Below are 27103 nucleotides of genomic sequence, written 5' to 3' on the forward strand. Positions count from 1 at the left end.
CGCCTAAAGTTTGTATATGCATGGACATGTGCACACGTGCTTTTTTTTTCTCATAGAAAGGCAGAAAAAATGTTCAATTGCGCCAGGATAGATTAATCTGGAAACCAGAATGCTGAGGGAGAGCTACAGTTTTCCAGAACAGATGTGTCATAAAATCATGCAAATGAAAGCATTCTTCATAGATACAGAAATCAAGATGTATGAGGCTGAGAAGCCAAACAATTAGGTAGATTGTGTGACAGGGTGACAAGACAGAATAGAACGTTCGGGGGAGAGTTGCATATCCTAACATCTCACATACCTCAGAGCATCACATCAAACTATGCCGCTGGTTAACCCCAGTAGGCTGAGGCTGAGACGCAATGGCCAGTATTTTAAGGCACAGAAGACTTGGCCTAAAGTCTTCCCTTTACCCTTAACTTATCTGAGTGATTTTAGTAAATCTGTTCTGAATTCTCTCTGAGCATTATTTTTCCTCATCAATAACAAACTGGATAACAAATATCACATGCCTTCTATACTTCAAAGGACTAAAAAGGGAATCTAATGGAATAACATTTATGAGAAAGTGCTTTGTAGAATGTAAAACAATATAAAAATAAATTAGATGATTTTTGGTAATACATAAATCACTGTGATTTTTAGTGACAGTTTTGTTTCATGTGGAATACAGATTTTTGTTTGACATAATGTTGCACATAGTTTGGAACATTTTCATGAGTTTACAGCACAGTGGAAGAAATAAAATGATTGCCCCAATGAATATCATGATTAGCTATAAGTTTGCTTCTTTTCTTCTGATGCATAATTATTAAGTGTGTAATGAAAAGTGCTGCTACACATACTTTGCTCTCATTTAATTTAAAATAGAACAGAATAGCTATGCACTTCAGCTACCAGTAATATATACTTACATAGCCATGTTTACTATTAATATTCTTAATTCCACTTATGGAATCTGTTTTGAATTTTTCAGCATGGTGTTAAATAGGGTAAACGTGGCACTTATTTGTCTCTAGCAAAAAATAAAAACTAAAATGCTTAACTTTCTGTTTAAGTAGGGAAAACAGCTGTGTTAGCACTTTCGCTACTTTCTGTATTTCTTTTCCAGGTCTCAAACCTACGCAGAAAAAAGAAAGCTATAACAATATTTTAGACCATTATGAAACCAGATGCCTTTTGAAGCTCAATGAGCCACGCCCTGGATGATGGTGCTCCTTCGCACTGAACAACTGGAGGAAGGTAGTATCCAAACAGCACACATGACGGGGCCCTGTGTTGCAAGAGTGAGACATGAGCAGCCTGGGTAGCACATTCCCCAGAATGTTTCCAACCTTCAACTTGCAGGTCACTCTATCTACACACCTTGAAAACGGACAAGAACCTACAGTATATTTCAGATGTTGTAGGAGCTCTTCACAGTATTTAAGAAATATAAACAATGGCCTGTTATCCACTAAATCACCTTAGTAACGACCTCCAAAGTCATTTCCTCAAGTATTCCTTAACGTCACGAACTTTTCATCACTTATTTCATTATTCTGGCCCTCAGAAGGCTTTTATGTAACCTAATATGTCATTGGTAGGAATAATAGAAAGCAGCTAGGCAAAGAAAAAAAATCTATTATGCAATGTATAAACTATCATAACTAATAATCTTTCACTTTGTGGAACTCAACTTATATAGGTACCTCAAAAAACCCTTGAACACTTAATTCATTCTAATCCAAAGAAAAAAAATCCAATAATGTCTAATGAATCTTAAATTATTTTACTTTCCCTTCATATCTAGGATTTTAATGGGCATGATGTGTTGATTTTTTTTACACCGCTTAACTTACTCGTTCCCCTCCCTCATGAAAAGGTACTATGTATTAAACGAAACTACAAAATCAACATTTTTTTATAAGATTACTTTGATGTTAACAATTTTGAAATGTGGCAATATCATCATTAAGTTCAGGAAATTGTAGATTAAAATGTTTGATGCTGATTTTAGGGTTTGCTATATATGTAACAAGGTTCTTATTTCAGACATTCATTGAAACATGGTATTTAAAAATAAATAAAAACCAAACAAATAAACTTCAGTTGTAGCAGCAAAAAGTGCTTCACCAGAGAGAGCAAAAGGACAGATGAATAAAAATAGACAGACAAAGAAATGTGGAAAGGTGAAAGGCCTAGAAACAATGGGAAAGTGAGGAAATAGAGTGGAGAACTGAAGAGGCAGGGCAGGGCGATCATAAACCATGAATGACACAAGCTTGCCTCATCCTCTAAGAGAGAACAGGTTCATCTAGCTCTTCACTCCCACAGCGAGGTTAGGAATGAAAGGTTGCCCGTGGAGTACTGCACATGTGCACGCTACTGTGTGGTTGTTTTAAGAGGACCTGGAATGTAGCCACAAGAATCGGAACCATAGATAATTTCACTCACACCAAAAAGAATGATTGTTTAAAATCGGTCTTAATCGGTTAGCAAATATTGCAAGACAGTGAATTTCTTTGCTTTTATGTGACAACTTCCACAGAAAGTCAGAAAATTACATCGCATCTGTTACGTACATTTTTAGCTTCACAGATGTATTTCATTTTCCTTTATGATTTGGGAGACATATTTTCACGTTATTTTTGTTAGTTTCTTTATCACTGTTACTGATTTTAGGTGTCAAACTGCTTTTCTTCCTTTTAATTTAATTATCCAGTTTTGGGAAAGGGGGCAAGTATACCTTTGAGATATCTTTTCTACAAAACAATACATAAGTTAGTCATATACTAAGGAAAAAAATCTAGATTTAATTGAAATGTTGCAACTAGACATACTGGAAAATATGAAACAAAAATTCTACATTCCAGTTCTACATCAGCTGAATGTATTATTGATTCCAACATCATCGATTAAACAAAGGAAATTATACTTGCATTAATGTGTGAATCTCTATCCATTTTTGGTAGCATGTAATATATTCAACTGCTCAGCTCTAGCTGTCCTTGTAGCCACATTACCATATTATTCACATGTATCTATCATTTATATGTAAATAGACAAGATAAATGGCTTCTTCATAAGACAATTTTCAAATGACAAATAGACACAGGCAGACATTAGCAAGATAAAAATGTTGCAAATATTCATTCTATTATATATCTTTAAGGAAAAATGAAAACTATTTCAATTTTTTTTTAAGTCGTATGGTAATTACAAGTCGGATCTTAATACATTCACAATACCAACAGCTATTCTTCTCAATAAAAGCCTCCACCAATGTCATTTGTATCTTATAAATTACATGTTCTCAGATCCATCTGTGAAAATTGAGATGCTAATTATCATGGTTACATTTCATGATTCCACAGTTAAATGCTGAAGTGGAGCTACACAAATACCATATGTTTTTCTAAGAGAAATGGAGAAAGATTAATTATGAGTTCAAGTCCAAGTCTTCTAGCAGTTATACTCTCAACACAATAAGATCATTACATTGTATTATGCAAATGGGAAGTTTTAATTAATAGCTGAAATACCAAGTGAGGGGAAAAACTATGAAGTCTAAATTGTAAGTATCAGGCTTTTCTCCACAATTTAAAAAAAAAACAAAACACCCTAATAAGGATGCTTTTGAAAAACCAAGTTAAAAATCCTGCCCTTCCTGCCAAATAAAAACTCCACATTTTTAATTGTCTGTGAACTTCCTTTGATGGAATGATCAGCATCATGCTGTTTAATCCTATTTAATAAACCTAAAAGTTACAGTGTATACTAGTAACAAGGGTTATAAATAGATAACATATATGATGAAAATTCAAATTAACATTTTTAAGGGTTTTTTAAAGCTATACATCATCCAAAATGATGCAAAGTTACAAGTCTTGTGTACTCAGATAAAATACTCATTTCAATACAGCAACCTAAACATAAAACTCTATGATAACACTATAAGATTTTTATTCATATCTATAAAATCTGAATTCTTATTTTACTCACCACATATTCAAACACAAGCGTCAGCGTCTCCTTGGTGTGGATGATGTCATGAAGCAACACTATGTTAGCATGCTTTAGTCCTTTCAACAGAGAGGCTGGAAAATAAAGTGGACAGAGAGACCATTGATCATGGGTTACAATCAACTGATATCTTTCATTATCATTTTGGGACATTGTCAGATGAAATGTACCTATTTTCCGATTTCCCAAGCCATTGACAATTCAGAATCAAGGGCAGAGAACCAGGTTTTTGTTTAGATGAAGCTCTCCCCTCTTTCCTCCCTCCTCCTCCTCCTCCCCAGTTATTCCACCTATTTGTTATTAATCTTCAGTTAGATTCCATTACAGTCAGAGAACATACTTGGTATGATTTCAATTCCCTTACATTTTATCAGCCAGATCTAGTTTAATTTGTTTGATATATGTGCCAAATGTATGCAATGGGGCAAGGGTAGGTTTACAGTTGTATGTGAAACACAGAGTTTGTGTTCATATTGTTATTTATTAATTATTGTTTCTTTCCATACAAATAACTGTACCTGCTTTTGCCCCATCCTGTACCTTTGGCTGATGTTGGGTGGAGAGTTCTATAAATGCCAACTAGATCCTGCTGGGTGACAGTTTCTATCAGTGACTAAGAGGAGCGTTAACATCCACAAGTGTCATTGGAAATTTCTCAATTTCTCATTTAAATTCTACCAGTTTTTGCTTTGTATAATTTGAAGCTCTGTTGTTCACTGTATATACATTTAGTATTGCTATGTTTTCTTTGTCAATTGGTCCCTTTATCAAAATACTAGAGGCCGAGTGCACGAATTCATGCACCTGGCCTGTGGGATTGGGCCAAAACCGGCTCTCCAACATCCCCCAAGGGGTCCCGGATTGCGAGAGGACGCTGGCCAGGCTGAGGGACCCCACCAGAACACGATCAGGGCCAGGAAGGAACACAGAAGGTTGGCCAGCTGGGGAGGGACCGCAGGAGGGCTCCAGAGCATGTCAGTCCCATCTCACTCAGTCCCTATCAGTCGGACCCCAGCAGCAAGCTAACCTACCAGAGTGTCTGCCCCCTGGTGGTCAGTGCACATTATAGCAACTGGTAGACCATTCAACTGTCTGCCCCCCGGTGGTCAATGCACATCATAGTGACTGGTTGATGGGTCGACTGCCCCCTGGTAGTCAGTGCACATCATAGCAAGTGGTTGAGTGGCCTTAGCATATCATTAGCATATTACACTTTGATTGGTTGAACAGACGTCTGGATCACCAGACACAACATATACAGCTTTTATTATATAGGATTAGCATGCATGAGATAATAATTTTTAAAATTACAATTAAATCACAGCATATGAACTCTGAAGAAACAACTACTATACAGACTTATGATACTTTAGCACTGTTAATTCCAATAATTTATAAACTTCCTTCTTTTACTTATTCAACTAGCCTATCAGCCTTAAACAATTAAAGCAGTGGTTCTCAACCTCTGGCCCTTTAAATACAGTTCCTCATGTTGTGACCCAATGATAAAATTATTTTTGTTGCTACTTCATAACTGTAATATTGCTACTGTTATGAATTGTAATGTAAATATCTGATATGCAGAATGGTCTTAGGCGACCTCTGTGAAAGGGTCATTCGAATGCCAAAGGGGTCGCGACCCACAGGTTGAGAACCGCTGAATTAAAGCTTTATTCAATAGCAAGATTTCAGATATTAATCTGAGGACCAGCTTTCACATTGCTCATTTTTAAAATGGACATGTGAAATGTTCACTGGCATTTACCAAGGACACTTGCCCCTGCACTAGTCTTTTGAGGCAGGCTCATCCTCAGAGAGTGCTACTTCAGACCACAATAGGGGATTTGAAAACGATGGACAGGTGCCCTACTTTACACCTAGTCTGTGCAGGCACGTAAATAGGTGAAATGAATTCAGGACCCATGAATCTCACGTTGTAAAAAAGAGCCTGGCTTTGTGAAGCAAGTTTTAGAAACGGATTATGTAATATCATTTGTAATCTTGTCCAATTTCATTCTTCAACTTCTCCCTCCACTTGTCAAATAAACTGATGATCTGCCCTTATCAGCAACAGCTCCAAAAAGGAACTGACGCTTATGCTTCATTGAGAATCCCATCCCCCAAGGATCCCTTTGCTTTGGATTATTAAAAATTTATTTCTATTGATTGATTGATTTACTCCCCCCACTTTCTTCTCTTACCACGTACACCTAAACTCTCATTTCTCAAAGGGATGTCTTCAGACTCATCGTTTCCCATTGTGTTTTTCCTACAGATTCAGCTCCTGCCATCATTCATTTTGGGGGAAAATATTTTCTCCTGACAGTGACTAATACAGAAAAAAAAATATGCCTTTTTTTATATGATAGTTTTTACCATTTCTATAAGACTCAAAGCCTCGACATTTAATTCAAATAAATTTCAATTATTACAGATTTTAGATTTCTAAATACATTTTACACACTTTTAAAACACACTATCAGTTATGTAAGTACCGATACCGGTACGTATTTGAAAGCAAGCCCTCTTTCTTTTGAGATTAACATAATCAATTCACATTTGGAAAAGAACAGAGCCACTCATTTCAAAGCTGGTGGCAGAAAAAATGGCACAGAAGGGCAGGAAACCGTCTGTGATATCCACCACCATCAGAGTGGGTGGCAGACCCGACTGACGTGGAGGCTGCCAATGCAGCAGCCACTGCCCCGTGAGGTGCCAGATACCATAATCCGTGCTGTCTCCGGGGCTTGCCAAGTCAGCCCAGTGATTAACACCTACAAGTCCTAGCACCACCAGTATGTCTCCCTGTTCAAGTCAAACACTGTCAAAATAATTTCCATGTAATCACAATAATTCCACAAATATACCACATGTTTTCTTACCATGTACATACAAAGCAAATCCTGGAACACTAGCTTTCATAATTTCAGCACGCCTGGCTTCCTCACAGATTTTGAGTAAACATATGGCAACATTTGAAATTCATTTCACCAGTGAGGGTTGAAAAGTTATAATTGCACATGACGCAAAAGACTTGCAATTAGGGTTGAGGGTAAAAATTCTAACAATAGGTTTGGGGTTGTGATGTCAAAAACGATACAAAAACAGAGAAAACAATGTTGCTCATAAAGATAACTGAGCCTCACCCTAACCAGTTTGGCTCAGTGGATAGAGCGTCAGCCTGCGGACTGAAAGGTCCCAGGTTCGATTCTGGTCAAGGGCATGTACCTTGGTTGTGGGCACATCCCCAGTGTGGGGTTTGCAAGAGGCAGCTGATGGATGTTTCTCTCTCATCGATGTTTCTACTCTCTCTTCTTTCCCCTCTGTAAAAAAAAATCAATAAAATATATATTTTTAAAAAAAGATAACTGAGCCTCTGAGAAAGTCCCAGGAGGATATAAGGGCACAGGGAGCCCTCCCTGCGTTTGGTAGCAAGATTCAGATATCCACCCACCAGCCATACTGACACCTTCACCTCCCACTCGGAGAATAAGCAACTCAAGTTTCCACTCTAATTCGGAAGGGATAAATTCCAGCTAACCTCCAATCTCATCCTGATCAAAATAAAATTTTAGATAATAGAAAAATTCACAGTATTTCATTTTGTCAGGTTCACACTGCAGTGGCTATTTTTTTCAAAGCAATGTTATTAAAGAAAAGACAAATATATTCTTTCTTTAATATTTCAGATAGTTTTCTTGGTCATTATTTGACATCATACTAGGAAAGGGAAGATCACACATAAACACAATCCATTCTTGCTCACTCTCCCTTTAGCCTGTGGAAAAAACAATGCATTCATATTTTCCTCTCATCTTTTTGATGTGTCCTTTTTCAGTGGGGTAGACCTGAGGGGCTGCTACCTGACGTCTCTAGAAGACAAAAATTAGTACCCAAGGAGCCAAACATGCCTCAAGCATGTTACAACCACAAGAAATATGGACTTTTTCTTCAAGCTCACAGCTACACAGCTCTGAGACCGTAAAATTCACTTTATACTAGAAATAATAAATATATATGCTGATCCCCTTTCCCTGCCCCCTGTGGGGCGGGGCTTAGTCTATTCCTTGAATGAGAAAAGGGGCTGCTGTCATCTGGCAGGTCTTCCTCCAGTTTGATCTATCTTCCTTTTACTAAGAGACCAGTACTAGCCCCAGATATCAGTCTGATGAGAGATGACACTCATTTTCAACACAACTCCCTTTGATATCAGTGCCTCCAAAAACCGAGAGAAGACCAGCTAACAATATTGGCAGGGAGCAGCTGGTTCTGCCTCTTAAATCCCATTCCTTCCCCATATAAGCTTTCTTTCCTGTGATGAAAAACATAAATGAACCCTAGCCAGTGTGGCTCAGTGGCCTGCACACCAAAAGGTCTCAAGTTCCATTCTCAGTCAAGGGCACATACCTGGGGCAACTGGTCTGTTTGTGTGACTCACACATCAATGTTCCTCTCTCTCTCTCTCCTCTGTCTCTCTTCCCCTCCCTCCCTTCTTTCCACTCTCTCTCTGAAAAGTAATGGAAAAAAAGATCCTTAGGTGAGGCTCAACAACAACAAAAACAGGAATGAGACAACTCCACCTCCATCCCCATAATCAAACTCATGTGACACTGCCCATCTAAAACCAAATGAGACTGAGATTTCAGTTTTTATAAATAATACCACAAAGGACATAATTGATCTTTGAAAAAATATTTTTTTGAATTATTTCCTTATAATGAATTATGAAAAGGAAATTGTAGGGTAAAAAGATATGGACATAGTTATAAGATTTGCTTATTAAATAAGTGTATGTAATCTTCTTTCTAATTCCTTAGAAGAATAAAAGAACCATGAAAGACAGGAAAATATGTAAAAATGAATGAAGAACTACTTGCTTTCAAGGACAACTTCTATCTAACTTACTTGCCAGTGAATTCTGAATATTGTCATAAGTAAAATATTCTAATAGGGAAAAGCTTAAGGACAAATCACAACAAAAAAGAATACACGCAGAGAAAAGACAAGTTTGCTGTTCAACTGTGTCTGTGATGAAAAGATGGTCTAGACCACGAGTTTGACATGCTTGGCTCCAGACAGACAAAGACACAGGCATTTGCATACCCTGAGAACGGATGCCCAGCTCCAGGGTAACCTGTGGGTGGTACTACATGCTGTGCTGCCTGCTTCAGCTGCAAACTAGGAGAAATGCTAGTTCTACTCCCCTTCATGATAAATAAGCTGATACACACACCCACAGGCACACACACACACCATAACCTACTAAATGAAAACGTGAAACAATGAGGTTAAAAAATGGAATTGTATCTTTTACACCATTTTTTTGCTTTTTATGCTTTCCATACAGATACCTACAAAGACTCAACTTTGTTATGGGGAAAAGAGGTCAGAGCTAACCCAAAACACAAGGTGAAAACAAATGCGATGTCATAGAAACTTACTTCAGCTAAAATCACATTCAGGATGTAGAGACATGTCTTTTGTTCACCAGATGTCGTCCAAATGTGGAAAGATAATACAACAGTTGGGAGTACCTTATAAATAACACACATAAGTTGTCTTATAGCCGCCAAAAAGTCTACTGCTCCTACTTCCTCCTTGGCTGAGCTTTTTGATCCCACTGCATATTCCTCCTGCTCTGTTCCCCTCCTAGGCTCCCCAACACCACAGACCTGAATGCAGTATTGGGAATTATAGCCTCAACCATTCCCCCAGCCAACAATATCTGTTTCTCCATCACTTGACTACTGGCAAAGAACAGTCACCTGGGGCCTATTTCCACACTGCAGCTTCACATGACCACATCGACTGCCTACTAAATCGCTTCAAAGAACCAATTCCTCTCACAGTATAGCTTAACCACATGAAACTGCCAATATTTGACATTTTTGACCTAATAACACAGCAATTTCCCATGGTTCAATCTGATAGGGTTTACTTGGCTCATAGCAACTTTAACTTTTTCACAAATGCATTGTTACTTTTACCACTGTTGATATTCAAACCAATTAATCTGCCACCACATGACCAAGAATTGACTGCAAAGGACAAAATCTGCTCATCAAACTATGTTTTTAGCTCAGGGGAGGGATACAGAAATAAGTTAATTTTCCACATGTACCTTTCTACAGAATTTGAATTGTTTGTGGTAAAGATATATTTCTTTTAAAATAAAAAGAAGTATCTGGAAAAGTTCTTTATAACAAGCTAATTGGCTAAACAGACTAAAATAACACTATAAAAGGTACACAGATGTATAACTGAGCAATTAACAGGCAACTACAATGCAATGATAATCATTGTAACTACAGTGTGATGCTTCACTACTACTTCCCCCTCACCGGGGTATTGATTCAAATCCTTGCATTATAACACACAGCAGACCCTGTATCCGTCACAAATTTGCTCTATCACAGGTTAACCCGAAGTGCTGACACGATTTCTTGTCTAAACAGTTACTTCCCTGCACTAAGATTATTTGCTCAGTGTCAAAGATTCCTAGTTTTATCGTCTCTGATTCCTCCGAGTTGAACTTGTAAATGACCCACCAACTACTATCCCATATTCCAGCTAATGTTACTCCTATTTGCCACTGGCAAGATACACATATAAGCCAAAACCAGTTTGGCTCAGTGGATGGAGCGTCGGCTTGCGGACTGAAGGGTCCCAGGTTCGATTCCAGTCAAGGGCATGTACCTGGGTTGCGGGCACATCCCCAGTAGGAGAAGTGCAGGAGGCAGCTGATCGATGTTTCTCTCTCATCGATGTTTCTGGCTCTCTCTCTCTCTCCCTTCCTCTCTGTAAAAAATCAATAAAATATATTTTAAAAAAAATTTTCTTAAAAAAAAAAAGATACACATATAAGCAGGTAGTATGTAAATGATACACATGTAGTTCTTTTCTAATGTAAACATCTTGCTAGTAACTTCTGCAGAAACAAATGTTGCCAAGCAACAGGGTTGGCGATAGAGGGGGTTATGCTCCAAGTACTGTCTTTAGGCAGAAAAAAGACAACTTAGGAGCTAAGGGTTATAGAAGACGTGATAACAGAAGGGTTGTTTTTGTCTGGCTATAAAAACTAGGTGGCTTCTTTATTCAAACTATTTTACACTGTGTTACACGTGGGTCACATGTTCAGTTCCTAAGAATACTACAAAGTATGCAATAAAAAAAAGGTATGTGGTTTGGCACAAAGCCCCTTGTCTTTTGGTTAAGAAAAACACTTGTATCAAAATAGCTATCACTGTTTGGCTACACTTCAATCAACTTCTCCTTACATGAAAGTATGTCAGTAACTATTATTGTATTCTTTTACAAATATAAAGGTATGTTGAAAGTAAGAAAATACTTTCTTGGCCATGGCTGCAAGTATTAGTGCCTAAGGGCATAGCACATAGGACATTTGACTTGGTAAGATACCAGCCAAGTGGTGGAGCACTGTCCGAATCCTCTGGAAAGCAGGATGATTTTGCAGATTTACAGGCACAGGGGACTTTATCCCCACCCCGATCCTGTGTCAGAAAGTAGGCTGTTCCTGTCACCACAGCCACAGCCACAGGTCCACAACAAGGTGCTTCTCAAAGTGTGGTTCTTCGGCCACCAACATCAAAGTCAACCGGTGTACCTCATACTGATGCCCATTCAACAGGTCCTATTCCAAACCTACCAAATCGATAAGGATGGGACCAAAAAAATCATCCAATAAATATTTATGTAGCATCTACTATATGCCAATTGCTATTCAATCCTTATACATCCTAAACTTTAAAATCACTGGGTATAGTTTCGATATGGAGGAATGGGAAGCAGGTTTATGGGGTGGATAGGTAGGTGGGTGAATGTATGTGTATGTCTGTGTTTATGCATTTAGTTCCATTGCAGTCTGCTCAGTGTTCCACAAGCAAATCAATAAAAACAGCAAGTCAATCAATCAGTTCACTTACCCAGTTTCTCTCTCTCTCTCTCTCTCTCTCTCTCTCGCTCTCGCTCTCGCTCTCGCTCTCTTTCTCTCTCTCCCCACCCCCTCCACACACAGCCATTGAGATAGATTCCACTGAAAGATATAAAGTTTTGAGCCAGAAGGCAGAGAAATATCTTTATTCTGAAAAATTTATGGTATTTGATGTGTGTGGCTTTTTCCCTGTTCAATTAAAAAAAACAAACTAAAATGTCAGCTCATAAAGTTTGTCAATAGAAATAAACTGCTGATAAGGTTATGAGTATTTGGCCTTTTCAATCCCACAATTTCTAAAATCTGTGAAGAAATAAGGTTTTGTGTAAAAAGATTGCAGTAAGTACCTTATCAGAGCCGGAGCTTTGAGAAACAGATACAATTAGAAGATCTGGAGACATTGTAAACAGATTATGAGCACAAAAGGAAGAGAAGTGAAAAAGTATAAAAATGAATACACTTTTGATAGGGTAACTCTTACCCTCAAGTATCCCCTGCACTGAAATCCTAAACACTCCCTACTTCATTTGACTGAACAATATAGTCAAAGCTATGAAACTGACCATTTGCAGTATAATTCAGTGGGAAGTGCACAGTCCCAGAGCCCTGTGCTTCTCACAGCATCAGTTAACCTTCAAGCAGCCACCTGCCCGTAGGCCTGGCCGAGGCCCTGAAATCCATGTTCATGCTGCCTCTGATGAGCAGGGACCACAGTGGGAACCCAAGTTCACGTCAGCTCCGAGTGAGCTCTAGCACTCAGAGCCCTGGTCAGGGCACAGAAAAGAAACAATCAATGAATGCATAAATAAGTGGAACAGCAAATCAATGTTTCTCTCTCCCTCCCCCCCTCTCTCTCTCACTCTCTCTCCCTCTCAAATTAATAATTTTAAAAAAGACCAATCGTCATATTATCTTTATAAAGTCACTATCTAGTTGTCAGAAACTGGTGACACCTTAGTAGAGCTAGATTTCATGAAATGTATTACAGAAATGCTTAAGATGAAATAGTTATCTACTATGGTAACTATATGTGTGAAATAAAAAGTTGCACAGTACATATTTTATGTTTCTAAATGAGCAAAATGACTTCAAATTGTCGTGGTAGTTAAAACACAAACAAAAAGCAGCCATTGAAGAAAATAACCAAGGGGAAGAAAAATAGGTTTCTTTAATATGGTCTCAAATTTCTCAGAAATTTTGCACCTCTATCTCCACCACTGCCAACCAGGGGAACTGGATGGAGGGATAATCTGATCACACATTCATGTAGCTAGGAGACTGTCTGACTCCTGACACTTGCAGTCTAAAATGTTGTGACAATGGAGGGGCTTTTCTTAGTGTCTCTGTCCCTGTGCTTGTGACTGGTACTGACAGTAGCTCCTGCTCACACAGCCTGCCTTGCCATGCAGGAAGGCAGTTTCTGAGAACTGTGATGAACAGCCGCCCATTAGCATTAGCACTGTTTTCTCAAATGCATTCTACCTCCTATGGCCCATATTTCCTCTTCTAATAACATTTCAAATTCTAATAACCTACACACACACACACACACACACACACACACACACACACACTTAAAATCTTAGTACACTGACTACATCTGTGATTTGACTTACACACAGGGTGACGGACTCATCACGCACAACTGAAACCATCCTCACAGAATTGTAAACCCAAGCGTCACCTTCAAGAGCATCTGGTCCTAACCTTCATCTGACAAGTGGGAAGGTAAACGACACAGAAAGTTGGCCACAGGTCCAAACCCTGACCTCCTGGCTCCTCATTACAGTGCAGTTCTGTTTCAAAACAAGCATCTTCTGCTCCTCTCCTTGGCTTTGTTTTCTTGTCTTTCTACCAGGTGGTTTGCCGTGATCGCGGTTTCCCTTTATCTTCATATCTGCCCACGTGTCGAGGGAAGAAAAACCTGAAGCTAAGAAGGCTAGGACGTCAGATATATCAGATTTATCTGTGCAACTGTTCCTTCGCAACATTACCACCTGGACTAAAGAGGCTTAAGAAGACAGCAGTAAGTAAAGGAGAGAGCTAAAGGAGAATTTGCTGTTCAAACTGGTTTTTAACATTGCCTTTATCTGATCAAGTCACTTCTCTTCTTAAACCCCTTCAATGGCTGCTTAACAGGATTTACAAGGACCTTCACAACAGGGCTCCTAAGGGAGGTCTCCCCTCAGCTCCTCGGACTGGATTCGCTGTCCTACTAGGAACTCCAGCCATCGGACATGATGCTTCCTGCAGATCTCCAATTCATCACGTCCCCTCAGACCTCTGGGATGTCGTCTCTTCTGTTCCCTCTCCCAGAGCCTCTGAGACTCAGACACTCCAGCCATCTCTTCAGATCTTAACTCAGCTCTCATTTCCTTTGGCAGCCCCTGCTGACCCCAGGGCTCAGGGTAGCAGCATTTCTCTCAGTCCCCAGCACCATGAGTCTTCCTGTGTTACAATGACCTGAGGACCTGTTTCCACCTGTCTGTATCCCCCGCTCACTCATCATTTGCTCTTACTCCTGCTGTGCTCACTGCACTGAATTCACTGCCAACTTTACAGAAGATGCCTAATACGTGAAGGTGGAATAATGCAGGCACAGATGAGAAAAATAAAATCCTAAATGATCGTTCACCAAGTGCCGCAAGCAGCACGCTCCCCAGCATCGCACTGTGGGGCAGACTGCTCAGCTCATCACACTGTGCCTCGTTCAGCCTAATATGTGGATCAAAATAAATCCGCTCTCATTTTCTGCACTGACAAACACACGGAGGCTGTATATTTCACTCCATTTTAAAAAGAAGCAAGGAAACATCCTGTAGGATATCACTGGCAGTTCTCCTTTCATAAGTAGGTGAAATGCTGTATACTAAAGCTATCACCAAAAAGGCACTATTTTATTTCCACTCAGATTCCAGATTACGGCAAGATAGTAAAATATTTGTTTGACACTATAATTTATTTCTAAAAGCCCCTGTTAGAAACTAAAATTAGATGCTAACCGTCTACCAAGCATGAGCTAAGCTCACAAATAATAAGGCGGTATCAACGAGAAAAGGAAGAGATGTTCTCAGCCACACGTGGGCTTACGGCAGAGTCAAACCCAACCCCCAGACCTGGTGTGCTTGGCCTGTGCAATGTTTTAGAAATCTATTAAGAAATCTGAATTAATATTTGAGTGTCATGTGTAAAAATCCAACGTCACTTTGATTGTATAAGCTAAATTAATGATTACGAGGAAACTGGAAGCAACTAATTCAAAGTGGGTTTTATGAATCCCACAGACTAAGAGAGTAAGGAGGGACCAGGAGCAGCAGAAGAAAGAGTAGCTATTGTAGTAAGATCACAATAATATAAGCAGAAATGAAATTATAGCCATTTCAAATTGTTCATCTTCAAGTCCCACTGAGGCCCACCAGGCAGAATGGGGACCCCTAGGATTACTAGAACAACTCCCCCCCCCCCCCCACATCATTTTGAATCGAGATTCACTGACAGACTTAAATCAACCATGGAGGACATTTAACCCAACCAATGCAGAATTAAGAATATATATTGTGGCTCAGAGAGACTGTCAGAGGTCATGTAATTTGTATGCCACTTCCCCTCTCTAGTCCTCTTGTTCTGTAATTCATTCTCAGAAACTTAGGGAAAAACTGTCAGGTAGGTGTTAAATGTCTGATATTTGCATTGGGAAACTGGAAATTAAAAAACTAAATGGGTTGATTCATGGCAGTAACAGTGAGTCTCTGGCCCAAACCATTATGCCAGGGTCCTACCTGTGAAATGCTCCAGACAATGCTTATGCGCTGACCGACCCCACCCCTCACACAAACAGAAGGACTGAATGGGGAGGAGGGCACCCACCAGGGAGGAAGGCTAAAGCGTGAAACTCAGAGTAAATTCATCCAAATATATCTAACAATGACAAGGATGCAGGAAATAAATATATTCCTACGCTATTGGAGGCCAGATGTTATTGAAATGGGAAGAGAGATGGGTTATCTCTCAAAAATTAAAATATTCCTCATTGTCCTTGAGAGCTTGTTTGGAGGTTCTAGCAGGGGAATGGCAGCTACTCCTATGCCCTTGCCCGAAGACCAGGCCTCTCCTCCGTGGGGAAGGCCATCCTCTTAAACCAAGTGCGCAGCTTCTGAAGAGACGTACATGGATGGTTGAGGGAGGAGGGAGACGCCCGCCTCGCCAGCCAGATCAGCCCAATCAACCCTGGTGGTCAATGCGGTGACAGATGTAGCAGCCAGATCGCCCTCATATCCTCCTCATTGCCCTTGACCGAGCATTTCTCCTGGAGACTCATAGACAGGTGCAGAAATAAGCTAAGATACCTTAATAAGAATGTTCTCTTCGGTGTTTTAATAAACAGTGGAATTTTTGAAATAATCTACACTGCCCATGTTACATAAAATATGACACATCTGTGTAACAAAAGATGTGTGTAGCCATTACAAAATGCAATAGTTCTTATGGAGCTTAATTATTTTTGCATACAAAAAGAAAGGAGGGTTAAACAGGAGCTGAACTTCTAGAAAATTCACCCAGGAGGAACAGACAGAATGGACTGCCGTGGAAAAGGAAGAAGTCCTTTCATATAAAAGTCACCCCTGAATGTACTATTCTAGTGACGTCTCGGCAGGACAGCTGTTAATGGACAGGAACCAGGTCATGGCCATCCCAGCTCAGTGGCATAGCAGTATCACCAAGGGGAAAAGCAATTCTCATTTTATTTTTTTCAGAAAAGTTCATAGAGGTATTACATTAACTGAAATGAAAATGTACATGTCTAATAAAAGGCTAGCATTGAGTGGTGCCCATAACTTGTCATATAAATAATATAATTTACTACAGTAAGAGGTTTGTTGGAAATGTATTCAAACCAATGGCACCAGAAGAGAGAGCTTAGCAAAAACAATTTCTGCTTGCCTGCACACTGTATATTTGAAATTGGACATTTTATTTCCTGCAAGTTTAAAATTACCAATTGATTTGGGGGGGAGGGGTTGATTACAAAGAAATTCAAATAAAGAACTTAAATTTCTGATGGAAATTTCCCCCAGAAAATAATGTTTCCACTTAATGACTCTATTTTATTTTATTTTTTATTTTAAAAATAATTTATTTCTCAATTACAGTTGGCATATAATATTATATTAATTTCAGGTGTACAATATAGTGATTAGACATGTATGTAACTTACGAAGTGATCACCCCATTAAGTCTGCTACTACCCGTCTGACACCATACATAGTTATTATATTATTGGCTATATTCCCCATGCTGCACTTACATCCCGGTGAATGTTTTTTATAACTGGCAATTTGTACATCTTAATCCCTTCACCTCACTTCATGATTTTAAAAGAGGAAGAGTAAAAGGAAATCTTTAAAGAAGTGGAATGAAAACATTCACATCCAAAAAACGTTTAACCAGATTTACATAATGTAATTTCTATCATTTAAATACCTTCAAAATTTAGTATATGTAGTTTTAAAGCACAAAGAAATATGTAATGCAATATTTTCTTATTAAATGTTAAGAAAACTCATTCATTCATTCAATAAAAGTTTACGGAGTAGCTACTACCTGAGAGGCACTGGATACACGTTAGGGAACAAAAAGCACAAATAGCACAAATCCTTCCCTCGTGATGCTTACCTTCTGCTGGGAAAAGACAGTAAGTAGAAAGAAAAAACAAAAAAAAAGGGTGTAACATATGTAATTTGTTAGAGTATAATAAGCACTAAGGAGAAGAAAAGACTTCCGTGCTTGGGGTTTCTCTTCCTTGCGGGATGTGACAAGGGAGCCTTCAGCCAGATGGCCACAGGGCAACAGAGTCAGGCTTGCTAACACAAGGAGAGAGCTGCACAGAGATGGGGTGGGCGGGCGGTTTGCACAGAGCTTATGGAGCCCTGCCTCTCCTCTAGACTCCTAATTGTGTGAGATAATACATTTCCTTTTCATTTAAACCAGGAGTGAAGGTCAGCTGTGACTTGAAGCCCAAAACATTCTGTTACATAAATGGCACTGAGATTTCCTTATCCACCATTTGTGGACTTCAGAGATGGTTAAGGTCACATGAACCAAACTCTGGAGCTTAGAAATGAAACAGCATTTCTACCATCTCTTTTCAACGTGTGCAAATAAAATAAGAACCTACGCCAGAAAATATAGAATTTTCTATCTAGGTTTTCTGAAGAGATAACTTAAGCTTTGTCCTCCATTTACAGAAGAGCACAGGGACTGGAAAGCTCCACTTCCTAACCCTGACACCGTGCGCTTTTCTCCCTCTGTTTTAGATGAACAGGAGGTTGGCAGAAAGGGATCACTCACAGAATCTACTAAGACCAAACCCCTCACTGTGTAGATTAAAACTTGAGATCCTGGAAAGTGAACCCTGCTGGCCAAGGACAGGGTTATTAAAAGCAGATTTCAAACTCACCTTTCCTTACCCCCAAACCTCACTACACTTCCACAGGCAGACTACCCCCAGGATCCAGTATTAACTGCCTATTACATTAGCAATTAAAGTGCTTTTCTAATTTTTCAAAATCTTCTGGCTGAACTGGCACAGACTGCATTGGTCTCTTGTTCTGTAAACATGCCTGTTGCAAAGCCAAGGCACAACGGGAATTTTTTTTTAAACCTATTATTACCTTCTAAACTGCAAACTTGGTAGTTTGGTAACTCTGTGAAAGTAGGATGAACCCTCTTACCTTTTACTTACTAAAACTTTCAAATTGCTCTATCAGTAGAAGATTGGGGATGAGATATAGTTCTATATCTCTAAACTGTCCTATATATGACATAGTCCAAAGCTTCATTACTTGAGGCAGAAATAGAATAAGAGTCATCCAGATTAGTTCCTGGCTATTGAATCTCCCTCTACAAGAATGTTCCTCCCTTTCATCAGGAAGTGAACTCTGGCTTCTAGATCAGAAATTTCTCAAGAGACCACTCCCATCTCTCCTAAGCACAAGGGAAGTTTCTTCATTCCCCAGGGACAGGCCTCCTACTTCAGGCTGCCTTGCCACAGGCCTGAGTCCAAAAGTCCCCCTGCCACCATCCAAACACTAAGGAGACAAGGGCTACGGTGGCTCTCACATCCAGGATGCTTTTCATTCATGAAAATGATTAGGTAGGTTGTTTTCCCTCTAAACATGCTGCAAATCCAGAGCTGTACAGATAGCTCCCATACATACAAGGTCAACCTACTGAGATGGAGATTGTTAATTCCCAGTGGCTTAAGACTACCGCCATCGATTAACTCCTTCATATAAAATAATCAATGAATCAATTTTCTGATAACATCGCAAAATTAATCTTTCAAATTTGAAACTTGCATCTCACTGTGTGTGACAAGTATAGATGACTTACGTTAAACTATAAGTATGTACTTTTTGAAGGAAAAAAAAGGACTGAAACTAAAGACTAGCAAGCCAAAATATTAGAGCTGAAAGGGAAATAGCATTATGTGGTGCCAATTCGGGGTCTATATCGAATTCATATAATCTCCAAGCCAGCGTCAATAGCTCCTGTTGTTATTGCAGATGTGAATTTAAGGACCAATTACAATTTCTCTCATTACCTAAAACAAGCAAACTAAATAATTAACAACAGAAAAGTCCTTACAGTGCAATAATTATGTCTGGGTCCCAATAAGAACAAGTGAGAGAACAACCATCATAATCTCTCCAATGAAAGCAACACTAGCAATATGGTCACTGGTGTTCCTGTGCAAGACACCTGCACTACAACCAGGCAAATGCGTTAGCTCCTCTCCTGTCAGACTCTCCTCCAACTCAGGCCCTAAGAGATGGATGAAGGAGGCTACAAAGCAGAGTTCCAGGCCCCAACCTTTACTTCTACTTAGAGGAGTGCTCAGCACTTAACCAGACACTTGTTAGCTGTGCTGCCGACTCCTGCTACAAAGAGTGTCAGCTGTGTGTGGGAGTGCATGTGTGTGCACGTGTGGATGCACACAGATGTGTGTGTTTAACTGTCAGATTGTGTCTCACACACTGGTTCTTCCGAGGGAAAGACGTGTTTTTTTGTTTGCAAAGCCTTTTCTAGCCATCTCTGCTTTCTCCAATCTGAGCCACTTGCTTCTAACCCCCTTCCTTTCTGCCTTCACTTCCCCAAGCTGTGTTACCAAATTATCTCCTGGCACACACTCTCACAGCCCTCTTTCTCACAGCTCACCATCAAGTAAACATTTCCCACTTACACTGGCCTCTTTCAAACCCTTCCCAAGGCCTTCATGAGAGGATCATTAGACATGAACAAAGAAAATGAAGTTAGATGCCTAACATTATTGCCAAAACATCAAATGACTGTTTCATGAGATCGAAATGGCACCCTGTGGGAAAATGCATAAGTAAGGTGCTAAATTTGGCTACTGCATAACTAAGAATGAGCACTATAACAATTCAAAAGAACACGGGGGTCGGATGCATCTGACTTTTAAGCTGTGGCCTCCACTCTACTAGCTTGTGACCTCGCTTGGGAGCTTTCCCATCTATAACCCGAGAATATCTACATCACAAGGCTACTATAAAGGGGAGCTGAGGACACATGAAACCCCTCACGGAGTGTCCAGCACAGAGGGGGCACTCATAAAATTTGGTTTCTTCCTTCCCATGAGCACATGTCTAAACTCCTAGGGATTTAAGAAGAACCTTTGATTAACCACAATGCATCTCCTCATCCTCCCGGGACTCTTGGTGCCCCTGGGGAAAGCTGATAGCTGGGCATATACAATGAAAACACATCACTCCACCAGTGCTACTACAGGTGAAGTTCTATAACACAGGCACCTAAGCAGCATGTTCAGTTACATAAAAATTTAACAACAGTCTATTAATTTTTTTTAAGAGAGTGGAAGGGAGAGAGACACAGAGAAACAGCGATGTGAGACACATCGACTGGTTGCTTCCTGCACCTGCCCTGACCAGGGCCAGGGATCAAGCTTGCAACCAAGGTAAGTGCCCTTGCTGGAATTGGACCTGGGATTGTTCAGTTCACTGGCAGACACTCTATCCACTGAATCAACCTGGCTAGGGTACTCTATTAATTTTTAAATAATAGACTTTACTTTTAGAGTAGTTTTTATATTTATAAGAAATTGAACAGAAAATTCAAAGGATTCCCATATACCAAATACCCTTTCTTCTCCCCTCCCCTTCCCACACTTTGTCCTACTATTAACATCTTTCTTTAGTGTGCTAATTTGTTTACAATAGACGAATTACTACTGATCACTGTTTTAATTAAAGCCCATCGGTCACCCTTTGTGTTGAACATTCTATGGGTTATGACTAATGTGTCCACCATTACAGTATCACACCAGAAGTTTCACTATGCCAAAACATTTGTAACAATTTCAAGAGGTTAAAAGCAAAAAGATCCCTTGTAATCTCAGCTGGCAGATAAATGCGATTTGGGGCCTTTCCACCTTTTTTTTCTCCTATACATATGGCATCATATACATATGTAGTTGTATATGTATGTGTGTGTGTACTTTCATATCTTCTCTTTATTTACTTGCATTTTAATTTAAATAGACATAGTGTCAATGAAAAAGTAGAGGCATCCCTCAGAATTTCTACAAATGCAGCATTGGTTAAACCTCTCCATGGAGACCAGTGTATACTCTTCAGTATACGAGAATCCATTTGTTCAGTGGTCTGACTCAGTTTGAATTGATACAGCTCTTCAGAGCTTCTACCTTGTTCTACCTTGAACTCAGGCCACAAACTTCCCTTTTGCTTTGAATTCCCCACCCAGCAGCCCTGCCCAGGCAAGGCAAGGGATGGGAGGGACCACAGTTCTCATGCCTACTTAGGTCTTAATACATCTAAAGGGGTTTTATCATTATTTTTAGGAGAATGTCCTGTTCTGGTAGTTCTGTTGGATGCTTCTGGCAAATCACTAAGGCTTTAAAGAAAACTAAAAGCCTTCTGATATTTTTGTTTTTAAGGGTTATGAACTTTCCAAACTTTATTGTTCAAATAACAAGTAGGAATTGAGCTCTGGTCATCCCTTGGTTCTTTATTTTAATATATATTTAATTGATTTCTGAGAGGAAGGGAGAGGGGGAGGGGAAGGGGAGGGGGAGGAGAAGGGAGGAGAAGGGGGAGGAGAAGGGGGGAGGGGAGGGGAAGGGGAGGGGGAGGGGGAGGGAGAAACATCAGTGATGAAAGAGAATCATTGATCAGCTGCCTCCTGCATGCCTCCCACTGGGGGATGGAGCCCATAACCCAGGCATTTGCCCTTGAATGGAGTTGGACCCAGGACCCTTCAGACCACAGGCTGATGCTCTATCCACAGAGCCAAACCAGCTAGTCATCCCTTGGTTCTTAAAAATCACTTTAACAATTTCCCCAGTGGGGATAACTATGCAGCTATCTATTGAACTCATTTAAAATAAATCAGAGCTTTGGAAGGAAGACAGGGAGTTGCCAGGCTAGGAAAGACAGGAGGAACGAATATTTTGGTTTGAGGGTGATGGCTTCCAGTGACAGTGACAAGGTAATAAGACAGCCAATCCCTTCTTAGAAAGTTGATATAGCCTGTCCTCAGAAGCAATTTACTTCAAGCCTCTGATCCGTCTAAATGACATCTTAACTCTCACCCTTCATTCTTTAATATTTTTCCGAATGTCTACGAAGTCAGCATACAGTACATGCTGGCTTCACTCAACCGAATATCCCAGCAAGTAACCCTGTGTGTCAGAACAGAAAGGAGGGATGAAGAAGCGCCAAAATGCTAAGAAACAATTCCAAATAGGGGAAGAATTCACTATTCACAAGCGCTCGATAATGCATTCCACTTTGATTCTGAATGAAAACCATGCATAAAGCTCTGTAATAAATTACATTTCACTGAAACCAGTGGTTTATACTAGATTAGTGAATGTAAACACAGCATTTGGTGAAGTCATTTGAAAGAATTCTGAAAGATGACCAGGAAATACAAGTATTTGTTTCTCACATGAAATATGTGATTTCTACAAGACTTTTCTATAACTCCTGAGGCATAAATGTGCCATTGGTTTCTGTATCTTGAGAAACACATCACAGCAGGTAGAAACCATTAAGGGGCATATTCTAGGGGAAAGAACAGATGGAGAGGAAGTAAGCAAATGGGCTTCCCTTTTACAACCTTTATCACTAGAAAGCTGCCTTGCTGTGGATTCCACCACAGTGGAACAGTGGGACTGTTCGTTACTGGCTAATGAACTTCTTTCTAGGGAGTCAAGGGCATAAGCATAGAGGGGGAAAGCACAGGATTAGGACTCTGGAGACCAAGCTGTAGTCTCAGTTCTACACTATTAGCTGTGCAACCCTGGCTAAGTCAATTCACCTCTGGGAATTGCTTAATTTTTTTCCTTACCACTTAAATAAATGGATGGACCAGATCTCAACCTTCTCTCACTCTAGCTTCCTAGAAAACATTTTACTTGAACACCAGCACATCTGCTGCAGCCAACACGACTGTGGTGAGTGTATGTCCCACAATTTCTACTATGGAAACAATAGTCAGACCATACATGTCTGTTAAAACAACACAAGCTTTCCCCTTCACAACTCATACACAACCCACCCCAGGCTTTACAATCACTACTACTAAGAGATGCTCAATGTGACTTCTGACACTAATGTTTCCAGACTCTAAATATCTAAGTTCATACTACAAAACCCAGGTACATCTTCTGAACAGAGACGGTGTCCACAAGTCCCTCTGAATCGGTCTGCCCACCTGCCCTGACAAGGGCAAGCAGGATCTAATAAAAATAATAAAAGATAAAGAAAAAGAACGGCACTTTGGGCTCCTAAATCCATCTCTGATGCTCTGGCCATGCATCTCTGGGCCCATGTCTTTCTCCCCCAGAGATGACACATCCAGCCTTTGACAGAGGCCACAAAAAAGACAGAGCATGATGGGAGAGTGGCTGCTGACACACCTCTAGCTCCCTCTATGTAATCTGTGATAACTCTGATATCATGTTCTAAGCTTGTCATTCTGCATTCTAGAATTCTATTCCATGTGTAAATATTACTCAAAAATACTTTTCAGAAGTGTACCACATCCAAAAGCAACTCTCCATGGCATAAAAACTTCCTCTCCCATAATCCTGGCAGGTGATCACAGTGCCCAGGAATAATCACTGCTCTACAATCTATAGGACTAAGGGAAATGGCTCCATTATTTCATTTAATTCAAGAATCGAGTCTTAATCTGGAAACCATAGGAAAGCACCAAGTGTCCCAAGAAACCCCTGAAGAGTATGCTCATTTTTGTGACTTTGTATTGACAGGGGAGGGTTGGTTGCTGACATCAGATTTCAAGAGTATATAATCCAAAAGACGTGATCCGATAAAGGTAATAAAATATAAATAGATAGATAAGCAAATAAATAAATAAAATAAGTCTTTCCATACCAGTCAGATTATCAGGTACTTTTCTAACCAAACTCTCTAACACAAGAATAAATCAAGGACACTCAACTCTATGCTGTTTCAACTAGACTCCCCTCCATTCTGATTAACCAAATAAACAAAATATCAACTTAATCACATTACCTAATTGTGCTGTTCATGTGTTGTTGTTTTTCATTTTCTAACTAGATACAAGCATCTTTTTTATTAATGTATTGGGGTGATGTCCTATATAATAAAAGAGAAACAGGTAAATTAACCGTCCCTCTGCTGCGCTCAAGCCATGCCCACCGACCACACCCACCAGCCAATCAGGAGCGAGTATGCAAATTAACCTAAGATGAAGGTGGCCACAGAGCTGGAGTGAGCAGGAGGCTTGGGTTGCCTCTCCCGCCTCCTCAGCAGCGCTAAGGATGTCCCACTGCAGCTTAGGCCTGCTCCCCGCTGGCAAATGGACATCCCCGAGGGCTCTCGGGCTGCCAGGGGGATGTCTGACTGCCAGTTTAGGCCCGATTCCCCAGGGAGTGGCCTAAGCCAGCAGATGGACATCCCCAGAGGGGTTCCAGATTGTGAGAGGGCACAGGCAAGGCTGAGGGATCCCCCTGAGTGCACAAATGCACACATTTTTGTGCACTGGACCTCTAGTTGGTTAATAAAATTATATAGGTTTCAAATGTACCTTTCTATGATACATCACCTGTATGTTGCATTGTGTGCCCAAAACCCAAAGTCAAATTTCTGCCATCACCATATATTTGACCCCCTTTATATAATAAGCCCCCTCTTCCTGGGATGATAACTAAATCACTCTGGATTACAAGAACTCTGGGAACATGTAGTTTTAAATAGAGACATAAGGGTCAAATCAAACCCACAGCATTAAAACCTCTGAGGATAAGTTTAGAAATCAATGTGCAATCATTTGGATATAGTTCAATATTTACTTGATATAGTGTTTATCATGCTGAAGACAGTTTGATATATTGATACTATGCGTGTTAAGTTCCAATTTAATTTATTTAAAATTGTCACTATTAAATGGACATGTATAAGAGAGTTTTACTAGGTTCTCACCAGCACTAGAATTCTTAAAACAAACTATATTTATAAATTTTATTTTATTAGATTTACAAGAATAGTTTAAGTACTTGGAGAAGTGCTGGTAGTTAGATCAAGGCATTTGAATGCTAGAAAGAAGCAAATATATTCAATTTATAAATGCAGTTTAAAAGTGTTTATGGGAATTTAATTAACTAGGACGCTGATTGAGACTGATTAAGACTGTTTATTGGTACTCCTCTCGATCATTCTGAACTGCAACCATGTAGGGGAAAACATCCTTCCAGCTTTTCTACCCCTATTCCCGCCCCACTAACCCACTGGCAGGAAACAGTCGTGTTTGCAAACCTTTGCTAGACCCATACAACCTTCCTCTCTCCCAACTTCCCACCTCCCATACCCACAGGAATGGTTTTTAATATATCTTTATTTATTTCAGAGAGGAAGGGGTTGGGAGAGAAAGAGAGAAACATCAATGAGAAAGAATCATTGATCGGCTGCCTCCTGCACACCCCACACAGAAGATGGAACCCACAACCTGGGCATGTGCCCTGACCTGGAATCGAACCATGACCTGCTGGTTCACAGGTCCATACTCAACCACTGAGCCACGCCAACCAGGCAGGAATGGTTTATCTTGATCCTCATCTATAAACTCAGTGCACACTCATTCTCTAGCAAAGTACCCAAAGGAGTTGAAAACTATGTCTGCACAAAATCCTGCACAAGAATGTGTATAGCAGCTTTATTCATAGTTGCCAAAAGTTGGAAGCAACCAAGATGATCTTCAGTCAGTGAGTGAGTGGATCACTAAACAGTGTTACATCCATACAATGGAATATTATTCAGTGCTAAAAGGAAATGAGCTATCAAGTCCTGAAAGACCAGGGGAAACCTTAAATGCATGTTAGCAAGTGAAAAAAAGCCAATCTGAAAAAGGCTACATATTCTATGGTTCCAATTATATAACAATCTGGAAAAGGCAAAACTATAGAGACAGTAAAGATCCATTGCTATCAGGAGTTGGGACAAGGAGTGAAGGGGCGGGGCAGGAGGGAGAAGACCATGAGGAGCACAGAAATTTTTAAGTAAAACTATTCTGTATGAGACTATAATGGTGGGTACATGTCATGATACATTTGTCAAAACTGATAACACAGAGTGAATCCTAATCCTAATGTGAGATATGGGCTGTTGTTAATAATAATGTATTAATATTTGTTCATCAATTATAACAAACTAGTAGCCCGGTGCACAAAAATTTATGCACTCGGCCGGGGGGGGGGGGGGGGGGGGGGGGGGGGGTCCCTCAGTTATTAAACATTTATCGGCACAACACTGACCACATTGGTGGTGGTGGTGGTGGTGGTCTTGTCAGAATGTGTTATATTATGCAGATGAAAATCTATTTAAACAGATTTGATGTAGATATTTTCAAAGATGGAAGAATTGTCCCTGTCAACTATTTTAGTTGATTCATATCTTCACTAATTGTCATCATTGCAAAGTTTTCAGTCCCCATATGGATTGCTGGGTATAATAGGTCATGTGCTGCCCTGTCCTTTGTAGCCTTTGTTACCTTAAGGACTCTAGTTTTCCATTTATATGTTTAAGTACCAATCTTACCGGCTTA

At 39.9% G+C, this 27103-nt stretch overlaps 1 protein-coding gene across 2 annotated transcripts in view; it reads right to left on the reverse strand.

Annotated features, from left to right (window-relative positions):
- CDK14 (cyclin dependent kinase 14) overlaps window positions 1-27103 on the reverse strand; it is a 531041-nt gene that overhangs the window by 302465 nt on the left and 201473 nt on the right. For both annotated transcript variants that reach the window (XM_036328251.1, XM_036328252.1), the window contains one exon: window positions 3985-4079. In XM_036328251.1, coding sequence (XP_036184144.1) covers window positions 3985-4079 — 95 coding nt within the window. The remainder of the gene's footprint in view (window positions 1-3984; window positions 4080-27103) is intronic.

The sequence above is a fragment of the Myotis myotis genome, unplaced genomic scaffold (assembly GCF_014108235.1).
Source record: "Myotis myotis isolate mMyoMyo1 unplaced genomic scaffold, mMyoMyo1.p scaffold_m19_p_11, whole genome shotgun sequence".
Classification (NCBI taxonomy): Eukaryota; Metazoa; Chordata; class Mammalia; order Chiroptera; family Vespertilionidae; genus Myotis; species Myotis myotis.